Consider the following 19,291-nt stretch of genomic DNA (forward strand, 5'->3'; position numbering starts at 1 on the left):
ATTTCCCTTATTCTTTATTGAACAAGTGCATAGTTATATGTGGGGCTCCAAGTGCTACACTGCTGCAGCATTCTGTGTTAAAGTCTTGCCATATTTGGTACAATGCTATAGGTAGGCTTTCTAAGTTCAGTATTATGTTTTGTCAACTGTTGAAATACTGTTTTAACTTCCTTTGAAAGTTCTTCAGCTTCACAGGGTGCTGTGCACTGGTGTGTGCCATGGCTGGGAAAAAGCAACTCAGAAAAGGCAGAACTTCCCATTGTGGCATTTTGTGCCAGGCTGGCGCTTTGGCAGCGCTGCAAGAAGAGTCAAGGATTTGATCCCCAGGGCTGTTGAGCTGATCTAGCAGTAAGTGCAGTTGAAGCAAGCCTTGGTCAGCCACTAGAGAGAAACAAAGGGCTCCATTCTGAGCATGTATGAAAAAGAGAGTTTCTTCTGGAGAAAGCAATTTCTCTTTTCTTTCTCCTTTGTCTTTTCCCTTATCCAACACTGGAACAGGCTGCCCAGGGAGGTTATTGAATCCCCATCCCTGGGGATGTTTCAGAGAGGCAGAGATGTGGTACTGAGGGACATGGTTTAGCACCAGCCTTGATAGAGAATGGTTGGACTCGATGATCTTGAAGGTCTTTTCCAGCCTAAGACATTCTAAGATTCCATTTTTTGTTCCTGTAGCTGGCATTTGGCAGCTCTACCAGTGTGATGAGAGAGTGACAGATCCCTTAATCTAGGATTATCATCATCTTTTTTATTTTTTGCCATCCTGGTATACACTATGTGTTTTCTCTTCTCTTCCCCCTGAGCCCTGGACTTCTAATCTGGATGGTTAAGCCACAGCATTGCCTTACTGTTGCCCAGTAATATTTCCAGAGGTTAAAAAGAGCCTTTGGTTTCTGTTGGAATAGAATAGAATTAACCAAGTTGGAAAAGGCCTCTGAGATCATGGAGTCCAACCTGTCATCCAACACCATCTAATCAACACAACAGCAGGAGCCTGATGCCATTGCTCTGTTGAGTGGTGGCTGTGTGGGTTAAACAGCTGTGAATGCTGCTAGAAGTGCTAGAAACGCTGTAGCAGTACCTCATGCAAGGAAGCCTTTATTCAAGTAACTTTTGCTCTGGAATGTGATCCCTCCCTGCCTGTAAATGCCAGGTTTAATTAAAGGAGAATCTCAATGAGGGCATGCAGACTTTATTTTGTAGCTTTTAATTCCTGTAAACTTTCCCTACTTGCCCTTTTCCCTGTTCTTCTCTGATCTTTAGAAAACCTCAGCCCATGAAAATAAAGGCTGAAAAGTGTTTTCTGTAGTTAGTGAAATATGAGTAAGCACAAACACCTTGAGTCATGGATTTGCATGCCGTGTGCACCCTGCAGGCTCTTGCCTAGCTTTGACTCCAGCAAAACCGAAAGGAAAAATTGCCCTTGCCAAGGTTTCTGCTGTTGCTGGTTTGGATTGGGTGTGTTTTGCTACATATACAGACTTTGTGAAGCTGATCTGTCATTTGGAGGGCTGCCAGAATCTTAGAATCTGCTTCACTTCTCTTTAGCAATGGTTATTTCTAAGTTGTACTTCCTTACACCTGCACTGAGGGGTGAGGGTGACTTAGCTGCACCAAGAGGAGTGTGGCCAGCAGGTCAGGAGAAGTGATTTCATTTTTTTTCCCCCATTTACTCTTCTCTTGTGGGACTCCACCTCGAGTACTGTGTCCACTTGTTCTCTCCCCATCACATGAAGGATACAGAGCTGTTGGAGCAAGCTCAAAGGAGGGCCACAAAGATGATCTGAAGGCTGGAACACCTCTGCTGTGAGGATAGGTTGAGGGAGCTGGGGTTGTTCAGCCTGGAGATGACTGGGGAGACCTTACATAGCTGCCTGCCAGTACCTGAAGGGATCCTGCAGAAGGCTGGAGAGGGGCTTTCCATAAGGATATCTAATGACAGGACAAGGGGGAATGGTCTTAAGCTGAGGGAGAGGAGGTGTAGACTGGATCTTAGGAAGAAGCTCTCCAGTACAAGAGTGCTGAGACTCTGGAATAGGTTGTCCAGAGAGGTTGTGGATGCTTCCTCCCTGGGAGTATTCAAGGCTGGGTTGGAGGCCCTGAGCAACTGAGTCTAGTTGAGAGGCATCACTGCCCAAGCGCATGTTGGTTGGGGTAGGTGATGTCTGAGGTCCCTTCCAACCTAAGCCATTCTCTGATTACATGGTGTGGTGAAGAAGTACAAGCTAAAATCTGCTTGTTTGTATCAGCTCTCCAGGGGCTGGGAAGGTGATGTGTGCCACTGGTCTCTCAGAAGACTGGGATCTCCTTTTACTGTAGGAAAATCACATTTTTACAGACTGGTTGCTCACTTTCAGAGGAGGACTTGGTACATCTGCTGAGTGCCTTAAGGAGTAAATAGTTTAATTCCTTTAGGTTGTGATGTGCTTCAGCAATGGGTTTGAAGAATATTCTCCTTCAGGAAGTCTTAGTAACCCTTTCAAATACTTCATGAATAGGATACCTGCTTTCTGTAACTTGGTTCATGATAAGCACAGCTCATTGCAGTTTTAGAGGGATTATGCCTTATACAAAAGATAATTTTATTTCTGCTTTTATTTCTTCTGTTCAACATGGGTTTTTTTTTTCCCTTCCCCCCTCCCAGTTCTTTTCTTCACTTAACAATGAAATGGCAGTCATTTTCTCTGTGCTATGTTTTCCCTTCTATTTGTGTGATTCAAGAAAAATAATGAAGAAAATTGAGGGGTGAGAAAAAGACCTAGAATTTAGCTGGGTATGTTTCATAGAATTGTTAAGGTCAGAAAAGAACTTCAAGATCAAGTCCAACCATAATCCAGCTACCATGACCACTGAGCTATATCCTGAAGCACCACATCCACATGCTTCTTGAACACCTCCAGGGATGCTGATTCCACCACCTCCCTGGGCAGCCTGTTCCAATGCCTGACCACTCTTGCAGCAAAGAAATTTTACCTACTATCCAACCTAAACCTCCCCTGGCACAACTTAAGCCCATTTCCTCTTGTCCTATTGCTAGTTACTTGGGAGAAGAGACCCACACTGGCTTGACTCCAACCTCCTTTCAGGGAGTTGTAAGAGAGAGCAATGAGATGTCACCATGGCCTTCTCCAGAGTAAACAGCCCTGGGTCTCTAAGCCACACCTTGTATGAGATGCCCTCCAAACCCCTCACCAGCCATGCTGCCCTTCTCTGGATACCTTCCAGTAGTTCAATATCTGTCTTACACTGTGGTGCCCAGACCTGAACTCAGTACTCAAGCTGTGGCCTCACCACAGCCTAGTACAGGAGCATGATCACCTTCCTGGTCCTGCTGGACATGCTGTTTTTTCATCCAGGCCAGGATGCTGTTTGCCACCTTGTGCCATTCTGTCTGATGTTGCAAGAGACTGAGGTTCTCCTGTACTACTACTACAGCAGGAGCATTATGAGTTGCCTCTGTCACAAGGAACAGTGAAGGGAGGTGGTGGAGTCACCGTTCCTGGAGGTGTTCAAGAGGGGATTGGATGTGGCCCTTGGTGCCATGGTTTAGTCATAAGGTCTGTGGTGACAGATTGGACTTGATGATCTTTGAGGTCTCTTCCAACCTTGGTGATTCTGTGAAGATGCCAAGAAAGGGCCTGTTTACAGACTTCATGGTTGTAGCTCTGTTGGTTAAAGGAGGCAAATTGGTTCTTGTGCTGTTGATACTGAGGAAAAAATGAAGACAGTGGCAGTGTATTGGTTGCTGGCCTTGCTGAGCAGTCAGTTTGGTCAGTGTATGTTCCTTTGCACATTTTAAGGAAAAAACTGTTTGATGGGCTCAGTGACTATGTCTGCTTTGTAGCTATTTTGTCAGCTGCATCATGTGAAGGGAGTATCTTGCTTGTTTGTGTCTGTAAATTGGAGAGATCTGTTTGGAGTATCTTAGGTTCGTCTGGTTTCCTCTCCTCTCCCCATAAAATAAATAAGAGCCGTTAGTTATGTTTTGGCATTGATGAAACACTTCTATCTGAGAGCCCCTGAAACTGTTTCATCAAATCCATGGAGGTTGGTGCCTGCCTTTTTAGAAGGGGGGAGGCTTTGAGAGCTGCTTGCTGCATCAGGGCATCTGCACATGTTTTTAATAACTGTGTGTGGAACAGATTATCCTGCTAGCTCTCACTGGCTGTTATCAAGGTTACTCTTGTTCTTGCTTTTGCACAAATCTTCTTTTGGCAGGCAGAAGTAATTTTTTGTCTGCCACTGCTTGGGTGATTTTGTTTTGCAGAACTTTTCTGGGTTAAAATGAAGAAATAAGTGTTTTCAAGTCGCTGAAAGTAGTCTCATAGTGTTCCATAAACCTCCTTTTCGAATCTGATTCAATGCCATGGATCCCAGTGTTTCCAAATGGAAAGCAAAATAGCCAAATCGGTTTGGTTTGCCTTTCCTTTTTTTCTTTCGTGGAGAAGACAGCCTGAGATTTGCTGCTTCTGTGATTATTGTTGTCTGCAGCACTGAAATAACTTCGAGTTGATGAGCCGCTGAACTAACATGTCGTTGGAGATGGGGCCGGAAGTGAGCTGTGGCTAGGTAGCACCGTCTGAATACCAACTTGTCAGAAAGCTGCTTGCAGCTAATCCGCGGGAGGAAGTGAACTATAATCAGTACTAAGTGAGCTAATCACAGGAAATCAATTGCTCAACAGGAGCCTTTAAAAAAAAAAAAAAAAAAAAGAGGGAGGGGGAGGGGGCAGGGAGTAAGAAGGGAAGAAAAATACCCGTACAGACATTGAATTCCCAAACCTGTTTGGTCCAATGGACCAAATGGACTGTCTGATGAAAAGAGCAGCCCTCCCATCTCCATTAAACTGCACGGTATGTGTATCTGTGTGCCTGCTTCCCCAGGATGGTGGAGCAGCAGATCTCATCTCCTCTAGTAAGACTTTCCCCCCCCCACCCCAGGTGTTAGAAGGTGATGGTATGTGGAGGCTGAGGATAAACTAGCTACCGCAAACCCTGGAGGCTTGGTGTCAGTGTACTAGGAACAGGTCTGCAAACATTTTCAGCAAGGGTTTTTATGGTATAAACTGAGTGGGACATGGCTGTGTTAAATCTGCCTTGTGGCACAGACCCTTTCCTGGAGCTGGCTCTTCTATTGTATTGATTTTAATTACTTTGTGTGGCTTTTCACTTGCCGTTTTCTGCCTTGGAGGTTGTTTTTGCAAGATGTCTTTTTCCCTCTGCTCTGGACCTGCCTGTGCCGGATATTGCTGTTTGTGTGTGACAGATGTTACCAGCAGCACCCTATAAGGCTTTACAGGAAGACAGCAAATTACAGCTGCCACCCTGCAGATTGCTGTAGGGAGAACTTTAATTTCTGAGCCCTCGTGCCCACTGCTAGAGCAGGGACAGGGAAACACGCTTACCATCAGGGCTTCTTCACTTGTGATCTCTTTTCTTCATCTGTTCCTGCTGTCAGACAGCAAATGGTTTTGCTGTATTCCTTTCAAGCACTGTGCCTGCTGTCTGTGACTGTGGCCCAATCGTTCTGCAGTTCTCCTTGCAGCAGTTCAGGTGGTCTCCTAGCAAGATCCTGCAGCTGTAGTGGCACATCAAGGATTATGATTACTAAGGCAAAGTGGTTATGTTCCTTATGCATTGTTGGCCTGAAATCATAGAATCAGTAAGGTTGGAAAAGACCTCAAATATCATCAAGTTCAACCTGTTACCCAAGACATGACTACTAAACCATGGCACCAAGTGCCGCGTCCGATCCCTTATTGAACACCTCCAGGGATGGGGACTCCACCACCTCCCTGGGCAGCACATTCCAATGGCTAACAACTCTCTCTGTGAGGAACTTTCTCCTCACCTGGAGCCTAAATTTCCCCTGGTGCAACTTGAGACAGTGTCCTCTTACTCTGTTGCTGGTTGCCTGGGAGAAGAGACCAACCCCCTCCTGGCTACAACCTCCCTTCAGGTAGTTGTAGAGAGCAAGAAGGTCTCCCCTGAGCCTCCTCTTCTCCAGGCTGAACAATCCATTACTTCTGCTTTCTGGTCAGCCCTGCAAAATAGAAACAATTTGGTGTTTGCATTGCTCCTTCTGTGTTCTGCAATAAACAGAACTGAGTTAGTTTTGTAGCTCTGAGCTGTGTGCAGAGGATTGTGTTTATTTCACTGATTTAGTTCTAGCTTCTCTGAGAACTGTTACTGAAGTGGCAGTGTAAAGCCAGGATATGAAGTGCCAGCAGTAGGAATTTATGTGCATGTTATCAAGCAGCTCTGAGCTTTATCTTTTCTTTGGGTTTTTGTTTGGTTTTGATTTCAAAGCAGTAGTTCAGTTTACTTTTGCATCAAATCCCAGGCAGTGCAATACACATGCAGCCTGGACTCCTCAACTACATTAGTTTGAACATCTTCAGAAGGCAATTCAGCTCCTTGTGAGAACTTTCTGCACCAGCTCTTTCATTTGCTGCATGGTACTGAGAAGGGATCCTACCCATGTTTATAAATATCTAAAGGGTGGAGGTCAAAAGGATGTAGCTGGGCTTTTTTCAGTGGTGGCCAGTGACAGGACAACAGGCAGTGGTTACAGAGCACAGGAGGTTTCACTTACACACAAGGAAATACTTCTCTTTGAGGCTTCTAGAATGGGCTGCCCAAAGATGATATGGAGTCTCCTCTGAGACTTTCAAAGCCCACCTGGGAGCCATCCTGGGCAACCTGCTCTGGGCGACTCTGCTTTAGCAGGAGGTTGGATGTGGTCTTCCAACCCCCAGCACTCCATGTTTTCATACTTTCTACCCCTGCTTGGGGCCTTTACAGTCCTACACTCTAGAGCTTATGTGCATGCATGCCGAATGCATGTTTAAAACTTCATCTGCTCAAGTGCAAGTGCTCCGGGAAAAATACGACAGTGCACTGCAGCAGATGGGAAAATTATTGCCTTCAGCTTAATTTTAGTTCCTTCTAGTAATTCTACAGACAGATTGGAGAGGAAAATTGTACTATTACAGAAGTCAGCTGAATGGCATCCAGGTAGTGAGGAAAGGCCATAGTGGTAGAGCCTGGATGGAATTGCGTGTTAGCTCTGACACTGATCACGAGTGAGGTGGAGGGAGCCAGGACCAGCACAAGAACTGTGTTTAGGAAGTTCTTCAGGAAGCAGCCTAGCTTTGTGAGTTGGGGAGAGGAGGGGAAGCCTCGAGGGGAAAAAAAAAAACCACAAGGCAAAGCCAGAGCATTTAAGACTTGTGCTGCAGCAGTGTGTGTTCATCTGCTTTCTGCAAATGCTGCCCAGTTCTCACTTCACTTCCCAGGTTTTACTCACTGTCAAGGTGAGCACCAGGCTTGGTAGAGTTAGGTAATGTCTGGCTTTTCCAGACAAAATGATTCTATGATTTTGTGGATTCTATGATTGTATGTTTCTGGGTGTTTTCCCACCAGTGGCAGCAAGAGAAACTCCTCTTTCTCTTCTGTGACCTGAGTAGGCCATAGATTATTGTGCCCTTTTCTTCTCCAAAAGGAAGAGAGCTAGTGAACAGCAGTACTGACTCCTGGAGCAGTGTTGGAAAAACAAAACTGCATATCCATGCCAGTTGGTCACTGCAGGTCTCTTCAGGAGCTGGGAGGAAGAGGGTGGGTTAGACAAGGCAAGAAGCTTGCCACAGCCTGGTTGTGCAAAGGTGGAAAGAGTTACACTTCTGAGGAAACTGGCTTCAGGTTTTCCACTGTTGTTGGTGCTGAATGATTTAGGATGGCTGCTTGCTGTTGCCCCTGCTGCAGAGGAGAGAGCACATTTGCTCTTCAGCTGCCACGGTTCATGTTAATATATTGTCTCAGGCTGCTGTGGATGAAGAGAGTACTTCCATTTTTGCTGCCCCAGTGCAGGGCAAGAAACCTTTGTCAGAAGGAGGGGGTAGCTCTTGGGGGTGCTGTCATATACTGAACGAGAGGAGTGGGAATTGGAGCCTTGTGTTCACCAGCACTGCCACCTGAGTATGTTTTGTGGAGTGAGCAGCAGAACTGTTGGGAGAAAAGCTTTCTGTTCTTTTTGTGCCCTGTTTTTGTGAGTACAGTGGATTGCAGCCGCTGTCCTGTGGTGGGAATGAATCTGTTTGAAGTCAGTAGTTAAGTATTGTTTGCAGCTTCACAGTTTGTCTCTGTGGTTCATTCCATTGCTTTCTTGTTCTTGTAATTAAATGTAGTGCAACTAGTGATTGGGGGGGGGTTGCCAATGTCTTACTACTGGTATTGTCTTCACTAGCAAAGGTCAAAGTGAATCCCTTTCCTCTGATTATGTCCTATTCCGTATATTTCCTTTGCTTCCTCTGTCATCTTTCTTCCAGATTTAGAACACCACCTTTATGAGGTTGCTCAAACTTTCATTTAACCATTTAGTAAATGTCTTTCAACCAAGTTCTGTACCCACCCCAACACCAATTACTGTGTTGTCTGACTCTGCCAGAGGGTGAACCTGGCATCCGCTTTCCCAGTGTGCAGACTCCTGGCAGGCACTGGAAAAGGCTCCAGTTCTCCTGGTGCTTGCAGTTCCCTGTGTGAGCCATGATTCAGCAAGGCAGCCACGTGGGTGCAAGAGTCATCGTGCAATGAACAGGCTCCTTCTGAGAAAGGAGCTTCAGGCTGTATTTGCACCCTCCTCTGGGCTTTCTCATCTCTCAGTCATTGCCCATACTGACAAACCTCTGCAGCAATTACAATGCTGTGGAAACTTGCCCTGCGTGAGGCAGATAGGATAAGGATAAATGAAAGGGGAACTGCACTTCTCTGCACTCAGCTATCAGGAAGAGACGAGCTTCTGGGTTTGAACCTGAAGAAAATGATTGGTTTTCAAGTTCTGATGATGACAAGTACGACCAGTCTTTTGTTTCCTGATGCAGTCTGTGGTGAATGAAGCTGTTGTGATTTATTTAAACTGTGGTTTCAAAGCTGCTGTGCATTGAAATGGTTCTTTGTGCAAAACTGGGTTTGGTTCTAGCACTTGATATCAACAATGGGCTTTGAAACAGCCGCTCAGAAGTGATACTGCTTTGGATTGTTAAATCAGCCACATCTCTTGAGTTTTCCCTAACAGCAGAGGTTTCACTAAACTGCAGATTTAATGAACTGGAAGGATTTGGTTTTTTAAGCTGCAAATAATGGAGCCAGTCCCTCAGGTGGGCTCATGCCCAAGGTCTTTCTGCAACTCCACTCTGCTCTACCAGCCCTGCAACTTATTTTCCTCCTGTAAAGCTGGTGAGCTCTATGTTGAGTGAGGTCAAGGATCTTTCCTCACGTTGAACAGCTATCAGAACTGTGTACAAGCCCTGTGAGGAGAGGTTGAGTGAGCTGGGGTTGTTTAGCATGGAGAAGAGGAGGCTCAGGGGAGACCTTATTGCTCTCTACAACTACCTGAAAGGAGCTTGTAGACAGGTGGAGGTTGGTCTCTTCTCCCAGGCAACCAGTGACAGAACGAGAGGACAGAGTCTCAAGCTGCACCAGGGGAAGTTTAGGCTTGAGGTGAGGAGAAAGTTCTTCGCAGAAAGAGTCATTGGCCATTGGAATGTGCTGCCCAGGGAGGTGGTGGAGTCACCATCCCTGGAGGTGTTTTAAAAAAACAAAAAAAAGAAGATTGGATGTGGCACTTGGAGCCATGGTTTAGTTGTCATGAAGTGTTAGGTATTAGGTGATAGGTTGGACTTGATCGCTGAGGTCTTTTCAAACCTGGCTGATTCTGTGAACTGCAGCTGTCAGGGTTCTGGACAGCTGCTGTTATGCCAGGTTCTTGAAGCACACGATTTTCTTGTGACATAGATCAGTTTTGGATTTCCATGTAGTTGCTTCCAACTTGTTTCTTGTCTTGAGAATGCAAGGTAGTAAGCAGGCTACAAGAAAGCTGAGGAGGGACTTTTTACAAGGGCTTGTAGTGCTAGGATGAGGAGCAGTGGCTCTGAGCTGGAAGAGAGGAGATTTAGTCTGGAGATTAGGAAGAAATTCTTTCCAGTGAGGGTGGTGAGACCCTAAAATGGGTTGCTGAGGGAGGCTGTGGATGCCCCCTCCCTGGAGGTGTTCAAAGCCAGGTTGAACAGAGCCTTGAGGAACCTGGTCTAGTGGATGGTGTCCCTGTCAGTGGTGGGGAGATGTGCTGGAACTAGATGATCTGTAAGGTCCCTTCCAACCCAAACCACTCTATGATTCTGTAAGGATTAATTCCTTTCAGATCAAGAAGCTGTAATACTTAGTGTGCAATGAACCGCTACCTTGCACTGCTTGTGTTGCTGAAAATTAAGAGGTTTTACAATAGGGACAATTTCATTTTGCAAACATGTAAACAAAAGCGCAGTAAATCATAGTATGTTAGCACTGTTTTGCTTGGAAAAGATCCCTAAGATCAGAATCCAACCATTGACCTAACACCACCATGGCCATTAAACCACGTCCCAAAATGCTCTGTCCACATGTTCCTTGAACACTTCTGGAGATGGTGACTCCACCACCTCCCTGGGCAGCCTGTTCCAATGTCTGAGCACTCTTGCAGGAAAGAAATTTTCCCTAATCTTCATCCTGAGCCTCCCCTGACACAGTTTCAGTATGTTTCCTCTCATTCTGTCGCCTGATAGTAGGTACAAGAGATTAACCCCCAGTCTCTTATCAGGGAGTTGTAGAGAGCACAGAATCAACCAGGTTAGACAAGACCTCCAAGATCATCAAGTCCAATTATCTAACCCTAACTAATCAACTAGACCATATCACTAAAAGCCTCATTCAGTCTTTCCTTAAGCACTTCAGGGACTTCAACCCCAGCACCTCCCTGGGCAGCCCATTCCAATAGGCAATGAGATCTCTCCTCAGTGTCCTCTTCTCCAGGCTGAACAACTCAGTTCCCTCAGTCACTTCTCACCAGACCTGTTCTCCAGGCCCTTCACCAGCTTGATTGCCCTTCTCCAGCAAGCTTTTGTAAACCTGCAGCCTGAACACCACATGACAGCTTTGTTAAGTTGGCCACTGTGCTCTCCAGGGGAGCATGCCAGGAATTAGTGTGGGCTTGGAAGGCCAAGTCTGTTCTTGTTCAGTTTCAGATGCAGGTTAATTGTTTATCCTTACATCCTGCTCTTGCTAAAATCAGGCAGCTCCAAAAGCTGCAAAGGTGGAGGAAACAGTAGGGTTTATTTTAGAGAAACACAAAAGGCTGCTTGTGATGTCGTTTCCTTCACAAAACAGAACACTTTGCTGTGATAGACTTGTTGGTCTGCTGTGATTCTGTGATCTTAGTCTACTATGTGCCCAGGTGTCCAAGAAGGCCACCAGTACCCTGCCCTGGTTTAGCCATAGCGTGTCCACCAGGAGTAGGAAAGTGATAGTGCCCCTGTACATGGCACTGCTGTGGTATTACCTCAAGGACTGGATTTGAGTTTGGGCCCCTCACTCCAAGAAGGGCATTGAGGAGCTACTGGAATGTGTTGAGAGAAGGGCAGTGAAGCTGGTGAAGGATCTGGAGAACAGGTCTGGTGAGGAGCAGCTGAGGGAACTGGGGTATTTTAGTCTGAGGAAGAGGAGGCTGAGGGGAAACTTTATTGCTCTTTACAATTCCCTGAAAAGAGACTGGAGTAAGGTGAGTACTTCTCCCTAGTATCAGGAGATAGAACAAGAGGAAATGGCCTGAAATTGTGCCAGGGGAGGTTTAGATTGAATCTTAGCAAGAGCAATCAGGCATTGGATCAGGTTGCCCAGGGAGGTGATGGAGTCACTGTCCCTAGAGGTGTTCAAGAAATGTGTGGACATGGCAATTTGGATCATGGTTTAGTGTCTGTGGTGGTGTTAGGTCAATGGTTGGACTCTTCGAGAGGTCTTTTCCAACCAACACAATTCTCTGGTTCGCTTAGCCATCTCATTGTATTTCTTTGTTCAGAAGGAGGTGTGCTTTCTTTTGAATGACCTCATCCAAATAGCTAAGGACTTGACATTCTACTCTTTCCTGAGATTTGATTAGTGTAAGGGTCCCCTGTGCTGCCATCGCTCCAGGCTCCAGTTCAAGAGGTCTCTTGAATACCAAGTATCAGGTCTGGTGGTTCAGACCAGAAAGCTGTATGTCTCAAATTAGTGGCACATCTTTGATGCAAACAATATGTGTTGCTAGGGAAGTACTTGGAATTGAACTCCCTGGGGGAAGGCTGCTCAGACCTGCTGTTAGATTGCAGGGAGGTTAATTTTTCCCTCCACACTGCAGTGGAAGTACTGTGAAATACAGAAGGTCCTGTAGATAAACTGCAGCATCTGAAAGAGCAATTGGTAAGTGCTTTTTGGAAGAGTGTTGGAGGGTGGGAACTGCAGTCTGATTAAGAACTGCATCCCTGCAGACATGTTCAGGTGTTGCAGGTGCATTTATTGCTCCATCATCAGGCAGAGAGCTCGAAGGCAGGCTTATCTCCATGGGTGTTGCATAGCTTTGACAGCTAGTGCCTGCCCTTGGGGCAATCAGCATGTGTCTGGTTTTTACTTGCACTGCCAGACCTTTGTTTGGTGTTGCTTGTGCCTCTGAAAGCATTTGTACAAAAATGACATGCTTTCATAGGCATTTATAGTGGCAATCTGGACCTGTCTTGAGCTTCACAATATGCAGTGAGGTCACAACTGGAATATTGTGTCCAGTTCTGGGCTCCTCACTTCAAGAAGGACCTCAGGGAGCTGCTTGAAAGAGTCCAGCACAGAACCACAAAGATGCTGAAGGGAAGGGAACATCTCCTTCTTGAGGAAAGGCTGAGGGAGCTGGGTCTCTCAGCTTGAAGAAGAGGAGACTGAGGGGTGACCTCATTCATGTATTTAAACATGTGAAGAGTGAGTGGTGGGAGGACAGAGCCAGGCTCTGCTCACTGATGTTCAGTGGTAGGACAAGGGGCAGTGGGTGCAAGCTGGAGCAGAAGAGGTTCCACAGGAACAGAAGGAAAAACTTTTTCACTGTGAGGGTGATAGAACTTTGGAACAAGTTACCCAGAGAAGTTGTGGAGTGTCCTTCTCTGGAGACATTCAGACCCCTCCTGGATGTATTCCTGTGTGGCATGCCCTAGGTGATCCTGCTGTGGCAGGGGTTTTGGGCTTGATAATCTTTTGAGGTCCCCTAACGTTCTGTGCTAAAACAGCCTGCTCTCGTGCTGCCTGAGTTCAGGCTGCTTGCCAGATTTGTTTTCCTTCTCTGAGATTTGACAATATTCACTCACCCACTGAGTTGCTGGGGATTGGCAGGTGACATTTTCAGTTCTGCTGCTCAGCCTATACTGTGCAGGATCCATATGTGGTGCCCTGGCACCGCATAGCACAGTTATGTGTGCTTTGGACATGAGCTGTGATAACTGGGACTCCTTTGAATGGCACTGGTAACGATTGCCCGGTGGTGTGGCTGGGACTGAGTCACTCTTTGGGACTATGATGGGCAGCTGGTAGACATCAAGAGGCCATTAATTTGCTAAACTGCCACGAGAAGAGGAGATGAGCACAGGGGAGATGTGTTGTCTCCTTTTCCAAAGAGGTAGCCCCTCATTTGAGCCTAAGGAGGAATGAGTGGCATACCTCTCATCAAGAGGTAATTCCTCTAAATCTTTCTTTGTTCTGTTGCAGAGAGGCTCCCTGTTTCTTGGGGATCAGAGAGGAGTATCCAGAATATTATGAGGGAGGAAGGGCTGCTACATATTTTCTTGAATGTGGAATGTGTCATGTAGATCTTTTATTGTGTTGTGGTTTTACCTTTAGGAGCTCTTTGTGATCTTGCTCGTGTTGTTCAGTCCCCCTCTGCTCAGCACTGGTGAGGCCACACCTTGAGCACTGGGTTCAGTTTTTGGGCCCTCACTTCAAGAAGGATGTTTAGGTGGTGGAGCATGTCCAGAGAAGGGCAATGAAGCTGGTGAAGGGTCTGGAGAACATGTGTGGTGAGGAGCAGCAGAGGGGACTGGGGTTTTTCAGCCTGGAGAAGAGGGCCAGGGAAGATTGCACTCAGCTATACAATCTCCTGAAGGGAGGTTGGAGCAAGGTGGGTGTTGATCTTTTCTCCTTAATAACAAGTGATAGAACGAGTGGAAATAGCCTCAAGTTCCACCAGGGAGGTCTAGGTTGGATGTTAGAAGAAACTTCTTTCCTGAAAGGGTTCTCAAACACTGGAACACGCTTCCCAGGGAGGTGGTTGAATCTGCATCCGTGAAGGTGTTTCCGAGAGGCAGCAATGTATTGCTGGGGGACATGGTTTAGCACCAGACTTGGCAGAATTAGATGCTGGTTGGACTCAGTTCTCTTAGAGGCCTTTTCCAAGAGAAAGGATTCTGTATTCCTAAGTTTGTGATGATGGTATATATTCTCTTTACAAACAGAGAGAATGTGGCACAAAGTGATGAAGCAGTGCAAGTCCTTGTTGGGAAGTGGAATGTATCAGGTGGATCTTAGTCCCATGCTCTTTAATACAGGCTGCATAAGTGGAGTAGAGAGATTCTTAATATGACTTCACGTGGACAGTGTGCTGAATTGTGCCTTACAAACATAAGGTGTTCTTTTCTCCCAAAGATTTTTGTCTGGTAAATGACAAGGACAGCACATAAGGCTTTTAAAGGTGTTTGACTCTAGAGCATGGAGCTGTTTCAGCTCAATGATGATATAGCCATGCCCTGAAGCGTGCTGTCCTTATCACCTACACAACCTTTGTGTGAACAGGTAGTGAGCTAGTGTGGGAATTGCTCCACATTGTAACTGACTGCTCTTTTTGACTGGCTTATTTTTTTTCACTGGAGAAGTTTGTCATTCCATCCCACAAGTGCTGCTGCTGGCACAAATCAATGGGTGGCCTGTAAGTGGGAGTCAGGAAGGGACTTGCTTCCTTTGGCAGAGGCATCAGTGTCTGCCAGTGTGGTGCTGGCCAAGTTCCTTAGAGTTGAATTCACACCTGCTTTCTCTGGCCAACAAAAGAAATGCTGCATTTATGTATTCTATGCTCCCTTCCTGCCTTAAAACAAGTGTTTTTGTTTCAGTGCTTTCACTAGCTGTTGAGAACCATGTTTGACAACGGAGAACTGGAAGACAAGCCACCAGCTCCTCCTGTCCGGATGAACAGCGTTATCATCGGCTCGGGGGGCAAAGACCAGTTGTCTGCCAACCACAGCTTGAAACCCCTGCCCTCTGTACCAGAAGAGAGAAAATCTCGGAATAAAATCATCTGCATGTTCTCTGGCACTGAGAAAGGTGAGAGGCTTCTGTTTCCCAAGGTCACCACTGACATTCCTGTTCTTGTAGGTTTTTGGTAGTGCTTTAGACGTTCGTGTTCAGCCTACCCGAGTAGGGGATTGGAGGAAGTGGTGGGAAATGAGGTGTGTTCAGTGACCTGAGATGTTTGCACTGGGATGTTTGAAGATAAAATGCTAAGTAAGAAAAATTAAACAGCTCACTGAGAAAAGCCACCACCTATTGCTGCTCACGTTTGCTGCCCAGTTTAACATCATGCATTCCCAAGCAAGCTTAATACTGTGATTCCTGGCTGTTACCTCCCCTACCATGTTAAATGTGGATATCCAGTTTGAACTGAGCATCCAGCTGTTTTGAAGTTACTTCATGCTGATGACCATTTATGTGTACCTTCATCATCACAGAATTGTCATAGGCTTAGGTTGAAAGGGACCTCAGGCATCATCTACTCCGATCTCCTCGCTCTGGGCAGAGACACCTCCCACAAGACCAGGTTGCTCAAGGCCTCATCCAACCTGGCCTTGAACACTCCCAGGGAGGAGGCATCCACAACTTCCCTGGGCAGCCTATTCCAGAGTCTCAGCACTCTTGTACTGAAGAACTTCTTCCTAAGATCCAGTCTAAACCTTCTCTACCTCAGCTCAAAACCATTCCCCCTTGTCCTATTTCTAGACACCCTTATGCAAAGTCCCTCTCCAGCCTTCATGTAGCATCCCTTCAGATACGGAAAGGCAGCTGTAAAGTCCCACCAGAGACTCCTCTAGGCTGAACAACCCCAGCTTCTTCAGCCTGTTCTTATAGCAGTGGTGTTCCAGCCCTTGGATCATCTTTGTGATCCTCCTCTGGATTTGCTCTGGCAGCTCTGTGTCCTTCTTATGATGGGGACACCAGAATTGGGTGCAGGTAACTTTGAAGAGGGGGAAAAAAGTTGTAATGAAATAGAGGGGAGGGCACAGTGTGCATGAAGGAGATCTGAGAAGAATTAATTCTTTCTAACTGCACAATTCTGTGACTAGTGTTAATATGCACAAAGGGAGGACCCTATTGCTCTTGATGTCTTCTAGTTCTGCTACTGGCTTCCTGTGCCTTTTTGCTGCTCTGCTGGACAGGACTGGTTCAGTCATGCCAACACTGCTTTGGCTGTTTCAAGAGACTTTGTTCCTTTGGTTGCTTATTTCCTTAGCTAAGTATTTTCCCCGGGGCTGGTTTTTACTCTTGCTCGGCTATGTGAGCAGTCCCTCAGCAGGTCACTTGTTGTGAAATAGCTGTCTGTGGCTGCATTACAGAGATAGAAGTGGTGGTCTTTTTTTTAACTGACATGCCTAAGCTTTAAAGAGGTGAGCAGAATGTGAGAAGCTGTTAACAGGTTGCTGGTGGCACCTCAAGAGAGAGACTCCAGGTCTCTGAGGTTGGTGAAGGTGATGAATCTGGTGCTGTCAATGAGATGTTGTGCCACAGGCATTGCTCATTTATTAGAGCATTTGTCATCCTTTTTGCAGGCACATGTAGTGAAGTAGAACATAAACCCCACGTGGAGGAAGGTTTTCCTTGCTCTAAGTTAGTAGTGCTTTGGAAGACTTGCTTGTGTTGTGAAACAAATGATACATGCAAGTGGGTGCAATGCAGCTGGAGTGCTTTATGACATTTTGTAGTCCCTTGACTCTTCTCATTGCATGTTTCCTCTTTCCATCTTGACAGAGGGTTTGTTCACTGCTGAAATGGCTAGGGGGGTGGTCAAAGATTTGTCTGAAGTTGTGTTGGCTCCTCTGTAATGGCTCTGGGGTCCCATACAGATGGGGACCAAATTTATGGCAATTAATATGGACAGCATTGTGTTTGCATACCTACTGGTGTTTAGTGATGCAAACTGAAAATGGAAGGAAATAATTACTGCTGAGGAAAGGACATTTGGAGAAAATGGTGTACATTTATGTTTTCTAAGTGCTAAAAGTATTTAAAGTTATGTCCTTCTGGGGAAAAAAAAAAAGCAGGTGGGTTTACTGCCTGGCAGGATAATGTGGTTAGGAAAAATTGCAGTTGAGTTACCTGTCTTAAAGAGATGATCTGAAAGCTGTATTTTTATCTTTTTAATTTGGGGGGAAAAGAGCCAAGGCTTCTCAACTGGATGAGAAGGATAATGTAAACATCCAAACAAATGCTTTTTGGCCCTCAGTGCAAAACTGGCTGTCACATGTGAGCAGAGACTCAATGGACACACCGACTTTCTGGCACTGAAACAATAGTCAGGTGTTGGTTGGTTTGCTCCTTTGCATGACTGAAAGGGTGTTTCTGGTGTGCCTAAATACTTGCTTTGCTGCTGGGAAGCTTTGCACAAATCCTCATTCCTGATGGGATTTTTAAAAATACATTAGAATAGAATTAACCAGGTTGGAAAGGACCTTTGAGATCGAGTTCAACCTATCGTCCAACACCATCTGATGCATTAAACCATGGCACCAAGTGCCCCATCCAGTCTCCTCCCTAAACACCTCCAGTGATGGTGACTCCACCACCTTCCTGGGCAGCCCATTCCAATGGCCAGTCACTCTTTCTATGAAGAACCTCTTCCTAACATCCAGCCTAAACCTCCCCTGGTGCAGCTTGAGACTGTGTCCTCTTGTTCTGGTGCTGGGAGAAGAGACCAACCCCCACCAGGCTACAACCTCCCTTCAGATAGCTGTAGACAGTTGTAGACAGTACCCTTCAGGTACTGTAGACAGTAGGTCTCCCCTGGGACTATATTGGGGCTATATGCAAAATACTCTTGTCAACCTAGGGCAGATTTTTTTTTTCCATGGAAATAGAAGGGGTTTTCCTATCAAAAAGAAACTTCTTGGGAATTTTTCCTGGAAACAGTTTCTCCAGCCAGTGGAAAATGTAACAAACAAAAAAGGTAAATTCTTCTTGTAGAAAATGGAAGGAATTGCTTACCAGGAGATGTACAAGATCACTGCAAACAGACCTGGCACTGGATAGTGTTTGGCTTTGTTGTGCAGATCTCTGCCCATATGATTTTGCAAGGTCCTTCCTGACCAGCTTAATCATATCTATTGCCACAGCTCTGCCCCCACCCTGGGTGTCTCTGGAGGTTTCTGTAGCTCAGGAGATGGTGCTGGGGAAGCTGTGTGCTTTGGGGGACTCGCTGCAGGTGAGGTTAAGCAGATGCAGAGTTTCTGCCACAAGTCTGAGCTAGTTCTGTGCTGAAATAATCCTAAGAGTCTGAAGGAGTTATTAAATAGCCTAGTCATGGAGGTTTTTTTCCCCCCCAGCTCATTGTTTAGAATAAGTGAAGTGATAGCCATCTTTTTACTAGAGTACTTAATTGGCCATCTTTTTACTAGAGTACTTAATTGCTATGAATTTCCTTGGCTAGACTTTGGAAGTGAAATGAACCTGCATGTGTTTTTGGAAAGCTTTAAAATAGTCCTCTAAACCAAGAAATGTTTGTCTTTGGGCAGAGTTTATTAAAGGAGGTGCTGTGGGTCATTGCCCAGGACCTAGGATTGTGCATGTGGCATGCTCAGGACAGATTTCAGTGTGGTTTCAGCTGCAGCTCAGACTTCAAGTGTACCATCTGGAGTTGCCTGCCTGCTCAGAGCAGGCTGCTCAGAAATGGCTGTTTCTTGCTTTGTGTACTGAGGTTGGGTTGCAATGTAGGAGGGCATATGAAGTACCTTTGGGATGTGGTCTGCTGGAGCAGGTCCAGAGGAGGGCCACACAGATGATCAGAGGGCTGGAGCACCTCTCCCATGAAGACAGGCTGAAAGAACTGGGGCTGTTCAGCCAGCAGAAGAGAAGGCTCCAGGGAGACCTTATAGTATCTGAAGGGTACAAGGAGGTTGGGGGGACTCTGTTTAGAAGGGCCTGTGGTGATAGGATGAGGAGCAGTGATTTGGAACTGGAGCAGGGTGGATTTAGGTTGGATTTCAGGAGGAAGTTCTTTACTGTGAGAGTGGTAAAATACTGGAACAGGCTGCCCAGGAATGTGGTTGAGGCCCCATCCCTGGAGACATTCAAGTCCAGACTTGATGTGGCCCTGGGCAGGCTGTTCTAGTTGGAGGTGTCCCTGCTGGCTGCAGGGGGGTTGGAGAAGATGACCT

General features: G+C 46.2%; 1 protein-coding gene across 2 annotated transcripts in view; it reads left to right on the forward strand.

Annotated features, from left to right (window-relative positions):
• PAK2 (p21 (RAC1) activated kinase 2) overlaps positions 1–19,291 on the forward strand; it is a 51,165-nt gene that overhangs the window by 10,469 nt on the left and 21,405 nt on the right. For both annotated transcript variants that reach the window (XM_068163945.1, XM_068163944.1), the window contains one exon: positions 14,981–15,191. In XM_068163945.1, coding sequence (XP_068020046.1) covers positions 15,005–15,191 — 187 coding nt within the window. In that variant the 5' untranslated portion in view covers positions 14,981–15,004. The remainder of the gene's footprint in view (positions 1–14,980; positions 15,192–19,291) is intronic.

This window comes from Melanerpes formicivorus, unplaced genomic scaffold, assembly GCF_026170545.1.
Source record: "Melanerpes formicivorus ecotype bairdi unplaced genomic scaffold, bMelFor1.0.p_v2 SCAF_76, whole genome shotgun sequence".
Classification (NCBI taxonomy): domain Eukaryota; kingdom Metazoa; phylum Chordata; class Aves; order Piciformes; family Picidae; genus Melanerpes; species Melanerpes formicivorus.